Source organism: Herpailurus yagouaroundi, unplaced genomic scaffold (genome assembly GCF_014898765.1).
Source record: "Herpailurus yagouaroundi ecotype Mexico unplaced genomic scaffold, PumYag 221, whole genome shotgun sequence".
Classification (NCBI taxonomy): domain Eukaryota; kingdom Metazoa; phylum Chordata; class Mammalia; order Carnivora; family Felidae; genus Herpailurus; species Herpailurus yagouaroundi.
The window spans coordinates 983,159-997,647 of NW_024412452.1; the positions used below are offsets into that span (position 1 = coordinate 983,159).

The 14,489-nt window shown below is 39.5% G+C and overlaps 1 protein-coding gene across 1 annotated transcript in view; it reads left to right on the forward strand.

The window, feature by feature from the left end:
* SUCLG1 (succinate-CoA ligase GDP/ADP-forming subunit alpha) overlaps positions 1-14,489 on the forward strand; it is a 42,590-nt gene that overhangs the window by 3,017 nt on the left and 25,084 nt on the right. The window contains exon 2 of the mRNA XM_040458371.1: positions 7,615-7,718. Within this exon, the coding sequence (XP_040314305.1) occupies positions 7,615-7,718 (104 nt within the window). The remainder of the gene's footprint in view (positions 1-7,614; positions 7,719-14,489) is intronic.

Consider the following 14,489-nt stretch of genomic DNA (forward strand, 5'->3'; position numbering starts at 1 on the left):
TTCTTTCTTTCTTTCTTTCTTTCTTTCTTTCTTTCTTTCTTTCTTTCTTTCTTTCAAGAGCTCAAGCTGGGGAGAGGGGCAGAGAGAAAGAATCTTAAGCAGTCTCCATGCCCAATGCCAGTGCCTGATGCAGGGCTCGATCCCATAACCCTGGGATCATGACCTGAGCTGAAACCACGAGTCGGATGTTCAACCAACTGAGCCACTCAGGCACCCCTCTTTTTCTTTTTAATTTTCATTCTTTTTTAATTTTTGGCAGCCTTGTTGTTTTGTTGAGGTGACTACCCTGCTCAAAGATGCCACCTGCCTTTTTCATGTGTTTGCCAAGTTGTGTAAGCTGATTTTGGAATCAGGCAAATATTCAGAAGTGTAGTTGGGGAAAGGGGACCCTCAGCAGTGATGTTTCTGATATTAGTATCTGTTGCCATTGCATCTGAGAAGCAAATCTCTATTTGAGAAATATGAAATGGTCTTCATCTAAAGGTACCAGCGTAGCCATGAGGAAGTAATGTGATTTTCTGACCTCAAATTCATTTTTCCACAGAAGCATAATTGGGGATGTTCAAAATAATTTCCATAAGTATAGGAAAACAGTCTCGTTTTACCAAAGGACAGGAGTGTTGTTGCTATAGCCCCCCCCTTTTATTACATTATAATATTTCTAAAATTGAGATGTGTCTTATAATTGAGCATATCTACAATAAATTGGCAGCATTTTTTCTCTCTTATTAGTCCTTAATAGTACTTCAGTAGTATTTTAGATTTGATGAAATATGGCACTTTTGGCCAGCTAAGCTTCATTTGTAAGTAAATATTAAATGAATATGTAATTTCGCATTTGAGTAGTGGATTGTTTGGGGTTTGGGAGTTAGCAGCTGCTGAGTTACTCTGCTATAAAGTTCTATAGGCAGGGACCACGATAGTGGATATATTTTATACATATATATAATATGCCATTGGTAAATATCCATTTATTAAATTCATAAGTGCATGCATGAATAAATGAGTAACAAGGAACCCAGTTTGTGAGGTAATTTGGAAGAGGAGTATTTTCATGAACAGAGACTCTGATTATTGGTTGGGAGCATGGGAGTGGTCAAAAAAGGCTATGGTTTGAGTCCCATCTGGGCAGGCGCTCTCTGGCCATAGGTTCATCATGCATCCCACAGCCATTTCATAAATGATGTGGTTGCTCTCTTTGGGGAAGAGGACTCAGCATGTGACTAACTGGATGATACAAATTTATCACCCTTGTGGAAGGCACATCCCTCTCATTACTCAGCCCCTTTCCTCCATAGCTTTTGTTACAGTGCAACTCGTGTAGTTTTGTGTTTCTTTGTTTAATATTTAGCTGTCTTACAGGGTAGGACTCTTCTTGTGGGTAGGACCCGAGCCCATCTTGTTGGCTTCTGAATCCCTAGTACCTGGCAGATAGCTTGGCACAAAGAACACCTCAGAGCAGTGTGGTCTTCTCATTCTGCATTGATAATCATAATGATATAGATAGAGAAGAGTGAAATAGCACTTGCTGTACCCTAGGCATCATTCTACGTGCTCTTTATATTATGAACTCATTTAATTCTCATATTGCCTATGAGGCACATAATATTACTATCCCCATTTTTCTCACAGTGAGGCTGCACCTTTAAAAATGTTTCATAAAAAAAAAAAAAAAAATTTAAGGGGCACCTGGGTGGCGCAGTCGGTTAAGCGTCCGACTTCAGCCAGGTCACGATCTCGCGGTCTGTGAGTTCGAGCCCCGCGTCAGGCTCTGGGCTGATGGCTCAGAGCCTGGAGCCTGTTTCCAATTCTGTGTCTCCCTCTCTCTCTGCCCCTCCCCCGTTCATGCTCTGTCTCTCTCTGTCCCAAAAATAAATAAACGTTGAAAAAATAAATAAATAAATAAAAATGTTTCATAGGGTAAAAAGTTACAAGTGTATGTGTATATACTACATAATATTTGTAGACATGGATTAGTATATTTACAGATAAACATATATAGGATATGCATGAGGACATATATGAAACATTTCTCATTGGACTTATCTTAAAATATGAATTATATGACTTACCTTTGTGTTCATGTAGGATGTTAACCCAGTTTGGGGAGCATACCGGCCACTTTGCTACCCAGTTTTCAAGCATCATCTGATAACAACATCACAGAATCCTTGTTGGCAGCTGTTATTCCATTTACAGTTGGGAAGACTGAGGTTAAGGGAGATCAAAAGATCTGTCCCAGGTCAGTGGCTGGTGATCAGCAGAGCATGAACTCAAGCCTAGGCCTTTCTGTTTCCTTAGAGCCCTTTTCAGACACTCCTGGGATGCAGTCCCAAGGTTAGGCTGCCCGATTTCTAAGAACCTGGAGAGAAGGCATCACCACCACGTTCCCTGGAGATGGCCCAAGGTGTGGCAGCTGCAGCCTTCACCATTGGGAAATTCTTCCTGGTGGCGAACCTCAGGCCTTCCTGCTGCCCTAATATGTAATTTAAATCACTCATTTTCTCTTTCTTTCTTTCTTTCGGTAATGTTTATTTATTTATTTTGAGAGAGAGAGAGAGACAGAGACTGAGAGAGAGAGACTGTGCGTAGGTGTGCACATGTAAGCATGGGAGGGACAGAGGGAATCCCAAGAAGATTCTGTGGTGTCAGTGCAGAGCCCAGCCTGGGGCTTGATCTCATGAACCATGAGATCATGACCTGAGCTGAAATCAAGATCCAGACCCTCAACTGACTGAGCAACCCAGGTGCTCCTAAAATGCTCATTTTCTTAACATTAGTTAAGTTAGGTAGCTCATCATCTGTTGGTATACCATTTGTCTGTCTTTAGTTGTGTTTCTTGTTCATGGCCATTATCCATTTTTCTGTTAGGCTTTGGTCTCTACCTTGTTGGTGCTTCATGTTGCTAAAGTTAATTCCTTGTCTGTTAATGTGTTATGAAAACACTTCCTGGTCTGTCACTGCCTTATCTCTACTTATGGTATGTTTTGCTTTAAGCTCTTTGTTTTTTCCTGTTGTGAAATAGTCTATTTACATCACATTACTGCATCTGGATTCTATTTGCTTTAATAATAAAAAAAAAAAGGTTAGTATGGAATTTGTACTAGATTAAGATAAAAGCTTTGGGGACTGCTAGCAGCATTTAGGGCTGGACGTCTGTGCAATATTTAGAAGAATTTTAGGGAAACCTGTGATCTTTGCATGTACAAAAATGGATGTAGGTTTTTCTCCCCTTCTTTCCTGTTAAGTAGGAAAAATGAGATGGAACTTGTGACATTTAGCTTGATAGAGGTGTGTTTTTTATAGACCCTGTCTCTTGTCCTGAAATTCAGTGAACATATGTTGTACCACGACTCTGTAAGGCACTTTACCATATGGGAGACACTATGGTATACAAGACACGGGCCTTATAGTCATGGCATTTACATTTAGAAGTTCCAAAGTATTTAGATGGTACTTGAAATAATCTTGAACTAAATTTAACCTTAAATAATTTTTCTGAGAAATAAGGCAGTAAACAAAGTAGCAGATTGTGTGCACCCATCCGTACATAGTGTGTGGCATAAGTATTATATACTACATAAAAGTGTTTGCAGGTTCCATTCTTCTTAATCTCAGATCCCCTAAACACGCCCCATTATATTCACAAGTCATGAATGTCATGTGAAGACTTAAGGATTCCTCACTGTCCAATGTTTTATTTAAATGTGAACTTACATGAATTAATGCAAGTGAAATTCTCAGGGAGTTGAGTACCATTGACTCTCTTAATTGAAAGGTGAAAGGTATTTGCAAGATGGTGGGACCACTCGTGTATGCCTTGTGTTCTTGATTTAACCTTACGAAATCACTTTCTCTAGTTACTTGGTAGTTTTATAGAGGTCAGGTTTGCATTTAAAACCAAAATGTGACTGAGCATCTTTTAGTGGTGGATGGACAATTGAAGATCCGTGCTGTAAACCACTTTGCTTTCTTCAGCAGAAGTAGAATAGACTATTTTTCATTACTTTGGGCGTTTGATTGATGGTTTGAGTGGAGAGGTAATCAAGTAGGGAAAGAACATGCATAGAGTTGGTCTGACAGATTTAATGTTTACAGCAGCTAGTCGCTTGCTTTCTGCCAGGCCAAATGAAAGAGATCGGTGGGATTGTGGGAAGGAAGGGGAAGAGGTGCAGGAGTGGGGATGAGGAGAGGCTGCTTTCTTGGGGAGCCTCCAGCCTGCGATTCTGGGCCATGATATTATAAAGTAGGAAAGGATGAGGAAAAGAATGATAGAAGTAAGAATTCGGTGAGTTTTGCTTGGAATATAAGCATATTTTGCATTATTTCCATCCTGAAGCTGTAGAGGAGGCACAGATGAAGGTGAGGAGAACTATGAAGTACAGTCAGCCTCTGTACTTAGGTCCTCCTCACAGCCATGGTATCTGGGAGAATGTGTTTGGTGTAAAAGGCCAGAGGTAGGGCAGGCTCCTCTGGGGTGGGGTGAGTTTCTGGGATTAAAAGAGCATTTTTGGTGATTATGAAGTACCACTATCATGGCTTGCTGGGGCGCCTCAGGTTTTCCTTTGAGTTTCAGAGACTGTTTTGATTGCTAGCATCTCTCATTCAGTTGACCTACATGTCCTGGAGCAGTATTTTGGAAAAAGAGGCATATAGTAGTCAGTGGTTCCTTATCTGGGATCTCCTGTGACATGTTGATCTTTACTATGCAGGTGCACGTGTCTGGTTAGATGATCTGAGGCCAAGGGGTTGCGTGGGCTAGAATTAGGGCAGATGTGAAGAGAGTTTTTAGTTGCGGAGAGATTACAGCCATTGCCGGAAACCATACAACCCTCTACTTCTTTAGGAGGCTGGAAGTCAATAAAGTAGCAGGGATTTTAGGTGTGAACTGCTGGTAGTCTGGGGCTCATTTTGGAGGTAGCCCTAGTGAGGAATCCATCCCTTAACCCTATCCTCTCTGACCTCCCGGCCCCAAACCCTCCCCTACCCCCCAATATGCACAGACTGAGTTGGGACAGGAGAGTTTATCTACCCCAGATGTCCAAGGCCTATTCCTACCACAGTACTTTTCAACTGTACTTCTGGCCCGCTTTATGTCAGTTCAGGTGAATTGTGGGTCTCTTGAGGGCTGAGACTCTTATTCAACACTTTATCCTTGATACTTGGTATTGTGGCTTGGCATAGGTGATCCACAGTGTTGACTGAATAAATGAATGATGACAACTCCTGGAACTAGGGTATGTGCTTGATTATTCCAGCATCCTCATTTCAGTACCGCTGACACCTTGTCTGGCATCATGTAGGTTTCTTGTTAGGGCAAAATATTGGGAATTTCTTGTGTTCAAACATATATTTTAGATTTGGCTCAAAGGTCATGATAGTCTATTATAGCTTAGCTGCAGTTACATCTATATGAGCGTGGGCTCATACAGTAGATGAGAGATCCCATGCATACGTGCACACACATGCCCACACATATGCATGGCAGATCTCCCAAGATCGATTTCACCAGAGGTTTAGAATGTCAAGGTCAACTGCACAGGCTGAGCAATACCAAAGGGCTAGGAAACTGTAAGGTCAGCTGCTCTTCATCACACTTTCTGATGCAGTTTTTGTGGGCACCAGAGATCTTGGGTTGTGAAGTCTTAAGCTCCATAAATCTAGGAGGTCTGGAGTAGAAGAAGAAGATAGTGATCTCAGTTGTTCTGCTCTTGAGCCCATGCTTTATGGATGTAGGCAGACCTGTCTTTTCTTGGGGTGATAGGGCCACTCCTGCTCCTGTGGATGGAGAGGTGAACTGTCTGATTTCTCCTTTCTTAAGAGTGAGTATAAGAATTCTTGTGGAGGGCCCAGCTTTACCTTCAAAAAGCAAGTATTGCCTTTTAGCAAGTATGCACTCCAGATACCCTGATCTTTATAATTTGATCTTGTGATCGAATCTGTTATCCTGTCTGAAAATTCCTGATGGTGGACCATGTATTGAAGATTCCAGGAATAGAAAGGACTGGTGAAGCAGATTCTGTCAGGAATAGCAGTGGGAATACTTCCACAAGTATAGTGGTTGTGGGTCTCCAGCTGTGAGAATGGAGCCATTGGCAAGAATGGGTCTTAAGTGACAGCACTGGCTAGGGTGAGCCCTGAGGCTGCAAATTCCCTTTGTAGGGTCTGCTGTCCTAGGTTTAGGTGCTTGGCTGTGCCCACTGTGGCAGGACTTGACCCTCAGTGCCCCCTAATGGTCCCTCGTTCAGCATACTCCAGTTCAAAAATGCAGCTCTCTGTTACCAAGCAGATCTATGTGCACATAGAACACTCCTCTCCCAGTTGAGAAGGGTGAATCTTGGCCTGTCTCTTCCCTAGAGGTACAAGGGATTCCGAAATTCAAAGTTGTTAGAAACTGAGGTATGCACAGGAGTTGAAGACTGCTCAAGAGATACCCAAAGGGCCAGATACAGATCAGTTATGGAACCTAAGGTCTGAGGATTTAGGAGGGCAAGAGGCAGCGATTCAAAACAGAAAGCATGGAGTAGACTCTGGACAAATATGTCATAAGATGTTCTTTTCTAGAGTTAGCTTCTATGGGTTAATTCAATGGTAAGAGGATGGCCTGACACTTCAAAAGGGCCAGGGATGGGCCACAGAGACAGCAAGTTGGGGCTATAATGAAGGTTTTAAAGTAGAGAGTAGCCCACACTTTTATTTCATCAGTGCTTTACTTTCTACTGACTTGTGAAATACGGGAGCTGGTATTAGTAACTAAAGAGATTTATCAGTTTTCATGGAGGTAGTTTGCTGAAAATAACTTAGGTATTTTTTACATGTTCTTCTCTCATCTGCTTATTTATTTCATTTTCTCTATTTCTTCTATATGTAAGGTCTGGTGTCTTACATCAGAAGGTATCAAATTGAGTAACCTTGGGTTGTGTATTAGACAAGTTTTATCTCTGACTTAAGATTGAATGTTAACATTTAATGTTAATATTTAATGTTATTTTGGGGAATGACTTGCAGAGTAGTTCTTACAAGCTCTCCTAACAAAGTGTGCCTCTTCACTTACCTGTTATTTATAGATGTTGGGCTTTAACAGATTGGGTAAGGAAGGGGCGTCTGCCTGGCTTAGTCGGAGGAGCATGTGACTCTTGATCTCGGGGTTGTGAGTTCGAGCCTCACACTGGGTGTAGAGATTACTAAAAAAATAAGGAAACTTAAAAAAAAAAAAAAAGGTTGAGTAAAATGGGCAAAGTATGTGGCTGTTTAGCAAACATTATTAGTACAAATGATACCTGGTCCCTGAGTTTAATTTGAGCCATTTGTCTTTGGGGAATGAAAATTCTAAACTTAAGCCTTTCTTTATACATTTAGAAAAGGATACAAGATTGTGGTTCTTGATAGAGGGGATACTGGAGAAGAGAACAGTGTCCTTTTTTGTTTCTCTATTTCTGTAGTCTTTGTGTGTCACTTAAAGTTTCCATGATCACAAGATAGCCCCTGTATTAGAGGGTTTGGGGTGGTTGTGTTTTTTTGTTTGTTTTTTTTGTGTGTGTGTGTCACTAAGTTCAATTCATGGTCCAATAGTTTGGAGAAATTATAATGTGTCATATTTTCTTTACTTTTCAGGGCAACAGAATGGAATTCGGCATTGTTCCTATATAGCTTCCCGGAAACATCTCTACGTTGATAAAAATACGAAGGTTATTTGCCAGGGTTTCACTGGTAAGCAGGTACGTGTCAAGATGTTTTATGAAGATGCATACTACATATACAAAAACATTTTAAACTCTTTTCTATGTTTTAATATCACAAAAGTTATAATAATATGATTGTTGCAGAAAAGCATACAGTACAGCAATGGAATTCTATCTTGGTGTTGGTGGTGGGGGGCGGTGGGGCTGGGTACTATAGTCAGCCTATAAGATGAAAACTCTGTTTAAACTTACCTTGACAGTCCCTCCCCAGGAGCACATGATGTTAGAAACCCACATACTCTCTTTCAGCCAGTTTAATACCACTGGTTTTCCCCCAGCACTGGAATAGATTACTGTTTCTTCAATTGACTACTAGGTAAAGTAGATGGCGTGTGTTTAGGCCTTTTGCAAAAAACACGCACAGTTAAACACAGATCAGTGTGGGGAAATGCTTATGCCCAGAGAGGCTCCTGGGAACTGAGATACGCGGAAGAATCAGCACACCTACTTTTCTCATTTTGGACTCTCTCTTGGCAAATGGTCTTCAAGGGGGCTAGCAGGCAAAATTGCCTGAAGTGTTTTAATTTGTTCTCATTCACTTATATTCATTGTCTGTCCCTACCCCTGCTTACATCCTAGAATTTGCAAAAGTTTTAAATATATGTGCAATGTGATTCCACAATAAGATGCAACATAAGAATCTCCTTTCCTGCCTTCCTATCATTCTACGCTATAATGCATATTCTACATTTATATGTCTATAAAGTAGATTCATAAAAGAAAAATTGAGTGTTAAGATTCTGTGTATTTAAAATTTTAATAGCTATTGATAAATTACCCTTTAAAACATTTATACAAATTTATAGTTCCATCATAATAGATGCAGATGTTTTTAAAATAAAGGAATACTACCAAATCAATTAGAAGATAGCCATGAGTCTTAACCCATAGTATCCCTTTCATTCTTAAAAGAAGATATGGCAAGATAAAAGCAGTTAATGACTTTTTGTGTGTGATTTAAAAGTTAATGATTTTTCTGTAATTAAAAGAATTGTCATGTCTATTCTGTGGTGTTTTGGTAATCTAGGGTAGGAGTTGTCAAGTTTATTCTGGAAAGGACCAGATTATAAACATTAGACTTAGTGGGCCACACAGTCTCTCTCACAACTACTCAATGACATTGTAATAACAGCAAAAGCAGCTATAGATAATATGTCAATGAATGGGCATGGTTGTATACCAGTAAAACAGTTTTAAAACTAGTGGCAGACCATACCTTCAAGCCATAGTGTTCCAACCCTTGATCTATAGGATTATACCTAAATATTCAAATATCTGTAACTTTTGTTTAAAAACAAAAGTTTAAAACACACTGAAAACTATAGAAAGCTTATGAAAGAAATTGAAGAAGACACAAAAAAATGGAAAAAGATTCCATGCTCCTGGATAGGAAGAACAAATATTGTTAAAATGTCAACACTATCCAAAGCAATCTACATATTCAATGCAATCCCTAACAAAATAACACCAGCATTCTTCACAGAGCTAGAACAAACAATCCTAAAATTCGCATGGAACCAGAAAAGACCCCAAATAGCCAAAGCAATCATGAAAAAGAAAACCAAAGCAGGAGGCATCAATCCCAGACTTCAAGCTATACTACAAAGCTGTAATCATCAAGACAGTATGGTATTGACACAAGAACAGACACTCAGATCAATGGAACAGAATAGAGAACCCAGAAATGAATCCACAAACATATGGCCAACTAATCTTTGACAAAGCAGGGAAGAATATCCAGCAGAATAAAGACAGTCTCTTCAGTAAAAGGTGCTGAGACAACTGGAAAGCGACATGCGGAAAAATGAACCTGGACCACTTTCTTACACCGTACACAAAAATACTCAAAAAGAGTGAAAGACCTAAACGTAAGACAGGAAGCCATCAAAATCTTCAAGGAGAAAACAGGTAAAAACCTCTTTGACCTCAGCTGTAGCAACTTATTACTCAACACGGTTCTGGAGGCAAGGGAAACAAAAGCAAAAATGAACTATTGGGACCTCAAAAATAAAAAGCTTCCACAGAGCGAGGGAAACAATTAGCAAAACTAAAAGGAATGGGAAAAGATATTGGCAAATGACATATCAGATAAAGGGTTAGTATCCAAAATCTATAAAGAATTTACCAAACTCAACACCCAAAAAACAAATAATCCAGTGAAGAAATGGGCAAAAGACTTGAATAGACACTTCTCCAAAGAAGACATCCAAATGGCCAACCAACACATGAAAAAATGCTCATCATCAGGGAAATACAAATCAAAACCACAATGAGATACCACCTCACACCTGTCAGAATGGCTAACATAACAACTCAGGCAACAATAGATGTTGGCAAGGATGTGGAGAAAGAGGATCTCTTTTGCACTGGTGGTAAGGATGCAAACTGGTGCAGCCACTCTGGAAAACAGTATGAAGGTTCCTCAAAAAATTAAAAATAGAACTACCCTATGACCCAGCAATTGCACTAGTAGGTATTTACCCAAGGGATACAGGTGTGCTGTTTCAGAAGGGCACGTGCACCCCAAAGTTTATAGGCTATTGACAATAGCCAAAGTATGGAAAGAACCCAAATGTCCATCGATGGATGAATGGATGAAGAAGATGTGGTGTGTGTGTGTGTGTATATATATATATATATATATATGTATATATATACATATATACATATATATATATATATATACACAATGGAATATTACTTGGCAATCAAAAAGAATGAAATCTTGCCATTTGCAACTACGTGGATGGAACTAGAGGGTATCATGCTAAGTGAAATTAGTCAGAGAAAGACAAATATATGACTTCACCCATTTAAAGAATTAAGGATACAAAACAGATAGGGAACATAAGGGAAGGGAAGCAAAAATAATACAAAAACAGGGAGGGGGACAAAATATAAGAGACCCTTAAATATAGAGAACAAACAGAGGGTTGTTGGAGGGATTGTGGGAGGAGAATGGGCTAAATGGGTAAGGAGTATTAAGGAATCTACTCCTGAAATCGTTGCACTGTATGCTAACAAACTTGGATGTAAATTTAAAAAATAAACAAATTATTAAAAAAATAAAAGTAAATAAAGTACTTACAAATTGCTTTAAAATTCCATAGGTTTGGGTTTTTTTTTTAAAATGAACTTGGTTAGGTTTTTGATACAAAATGTCCTTTTGCTTTTTTACTTTTTTTCTGAAATTATTGGCACAAAAATGAGTTATTTTCTTGAAATAACTGGACCTTTCTTCTATTTCTCTACTATCTTAAAAAAAATCCACATCAAAAAAAAAAAAGGAACACCTGAAACCTTTAAATTTTGTTCCTAGGTAAAATTGGTTTATTTATTCTGATAACCATAAATTTTATGAGTATTAACTTCCATGTATATGTATTCTAAAGAAAGCTCATGCTCAGGGCGCCTGGGTGGCTCAGTTGGTTAAGCGTCCAGCTTCGGATCAGGTCATGATCTCGCGGTTCGTGAGTTCGAGCCCCGCGTCGGGCTCTGTGCTGACAGCTCAGAGCCTGGATCCTGCTTCAGCTTCTGTGTCTCCCCTTCTCTCTGCCCCTCCCCTCCTCATGCTCTGTCTCTCTGTCTAAAAAATAAATAAAAACATTAAAAAAAAGAAAGCTGATGCTCACCTAAGATTTGAAGTACATTTTATCACTCCTCAGCCAATTAAAATCATTTTCAGTCCTCTTTTGGTTATATATTAATTGTGTTAGCATATAATCAAATGTTTGATTAATCCTAATTCTCTGCATTAGTTTATTATATATGATGTTTTTGTTTACTAAACTCTTTATGATCCTATGACATCTTATCCTATGACCTTTTTTTAAAAGAGCAGTTGTCCATGATATAAGCAATATTTGAAACTATCTGTGCTTCCTGAATTAAGTGATGGTTTGCCTAAATATTGAAAGCCAAGGTGGTTTCAGTGTCTTTCAGTTACTTGCAATTGCATTGTTTCTCATTTACTTTTTTTTTTTTTTAAGTAATTGGGAACCTTACTTGTCTCATATTAGTTAAGATTCTGTTATTGTAGAGATAACAATGAAGTCTGAAATTTTGAGTTTATCTTCATAGGAAATCTATGTTTTGTCTCATTAGTTCTTTTTTTGGCATATACATTGTTCCACATATGAATGAGGAATATTTGTATTTCAGAGTGGATTTCAACAATGCACATTTCCAGTAGGTGGAATTTCTGGTACTGGATTTGAGCTCCTAAAACTATTTCTATTCTTACCTGGATGGTGATAATGGGGAAACTAAGGAAAATAAGCTTATTAACAGCTTTTAGCCCTACTTAGGACTAAAAAATAAGTCCATTTGAATTTGTTTAACAGAGTAGTAATCTAGGGCAGTGCTTCTTAAGCTGTCTAGAGTGAAAGACCAATTTGGGTGTTTGTTTGCTTTTAGTTTTCAATCTAATGCAGACCAATATTTTTAGCAAAAGAAAAGTTGCAACAATATCATATTGCTATAAAAGTTGGCAAACTGTCATTTTTATTTTTGTTTTTTAACTTATTTTTCTTCTTGTTTTTCATTTTTTTCCTTTGTTTTTTGTAATTTTTTTATTCTTTTTCTTTTTGTGTTTATCTCACTGAAGACCAGCTAGAGTCTACAAACTACACTTTGAATAGCACTGCTTAAAGAGAGAGCATTGGCTTGTGGTTCTTTTCAGAACTCCATCATTGACTTTAGACAAGTTAGTTAACATGCTTGGGTCTAAGTTATCTATTTTGAAAAGTGAAGAAGTTGAATCAGGAAATTTCTGAAATCCCTTGTGAAGTCCCAATTATTATGCCTGTAATAGAATTTGAGTAGTTGGGTCAGCATTTTTAGGTCTGTATAGAATGACCATATAGATCCATTCAATTTCAGCAATTGCTTATTGAGTGCTTACTGTATGTCTTGTGTTGGTTTAGGTGTCATTTCTCAGTGAACAAAGTAGTAAGAAATCACTGCCTTCTTAGAATTTATATTTAGTGGTGGGAGGGAGAAAAACATGGCAACAAAACCAATGAGTAAATTATGTGGTTCGTTAGAGAGTATAAATGCTTTCTGGAAAAAATAAGCCAGAGGTAGAAGTGTGTGTATGTGTGTGGGGTTGTGGTGGTGTTCAGGTTGGGGAAGGGGGGATTTTACGTCAGGTGGTCAGGGGAAGCCTGACCTGAGTCAAGATCTAAGGGAGATGTGAGAGCAAAGCAAGTGGATGGGGATCAGGGGAAGTGCATTCAAGGCAAAGGGGACAGCAAGGCCGTGAGGCAGGAGTGTGCCTGTTGTGTGTGGTAGCCACAAGGCCAACGTGACTGGAGTGAAATGAGCAGTGGGAGAATAGTAAATGAGGCCAGGCAGTGAAGGAGTTCCGATGTGAGGATGCAGGTTGAGTATTGACTTATGGGCCCGTATAAGGAGTTTGGTTTTGACTGTGAATGAAGTGGAAAACCACTGGAGAGTTTTGATCAGAGGAGTGTTAGGATCTTGCTTATGTTTTAACAGGATTATTCTGGTTGCTGTGTTGACAACAGATGAAAGGGAGCCAAGAGCAATATTCTTTCAAGAGTTGATGGTGACTTAGACCATGGTGGTAGCAGTAGAAGGGATGAGACACTGTCAGGTATATTTTGAAGTTAGGGCAATAATGTGTCTGATGTGAGATAGAAGAAAGAGAGAATCAAGGGTGACTTCAGTACTTTTGATCTGGCATCTGTTAGGAGTGGAATTGTCATTCACCCAGATGGGGGGGAGTGGGAGGGGAGTGTGGGGGGTGGGCAGGAATTTGGTTTTGAGCACATTCAGATGCCTGCCAGTTAGTACTCCAAGTGGAAATGTCAGATGGGCAGTTGACAGTGTGAGTTTGGAGCTCAAAGAAAAGGTTTGGGTTGGGTATGGAGGTGTGTGTGTGTGTGTGTGTGTGTGTGTGTGTGTGTGTGTGTGTCTGTGTGTGTATGGGAGGAGTCGCCAAATGGATTATTGCCATTATAAGGGATGAGATCCTCAGGGGCCAAATTTAGATGCAAAAGAGAGGTCTAGGGAGAGAGAGAAAGAAGAGGACAACCAGGGGAGGTAGAGCCCTAGAAGCCTCGTGAAAAATAGTCTTTCAATTTATGGAGACATCTTTGGTTGTCACAACAGCTGAGTGGGGTGGAGAGGAGGGTGTGGTACTGGAATCTACTGAGTAGAGGCAAGGGATGCTGCCAAACATTGTGCAAAGCACAGAGCAACTTTCTATAACAACGAATCCACGGGACCCAAATGTCTGTAGTGCTGAGGTTGAAGAGGGAGAGTGAATAGATAGGGAACTATGGGATGTTGGCTGGGCAGCATTAAAAGCTTGCCTTAAGGTTAGTGACCAGTATTTTGAAGTGAGATCAGTTAGCATGGTTCTGTTTTTTTCTCCAGCTACTGGTTGACTGCCCATGTATGATTTTAGAGTAGGTGGGGAACTGGATTTAACCAAGATTGTTTTTTTGTTAGATGTGTAAGTTGAAGTGAGAGAGAGCCAAGGTTGTTGTGTGTTTATAATGATTGACCATGGATTTTAAACTGCATAAATGAGGGATCTGAGGACGTCAGGAGCTGGAGAACAGTGAAAAAGAGGTGTTAGTTTAAGTAAACACACAGGTGTTTCTGACCATTAGCTGAATTTGAAAATTGAATAAAGGGAGATCCCCTTAAAAAAAAAAACAACGGGCACCTGGGTGGCTCAATTGGTTAAGCTCAGGTTATGATCTCACAGTTTGTGAG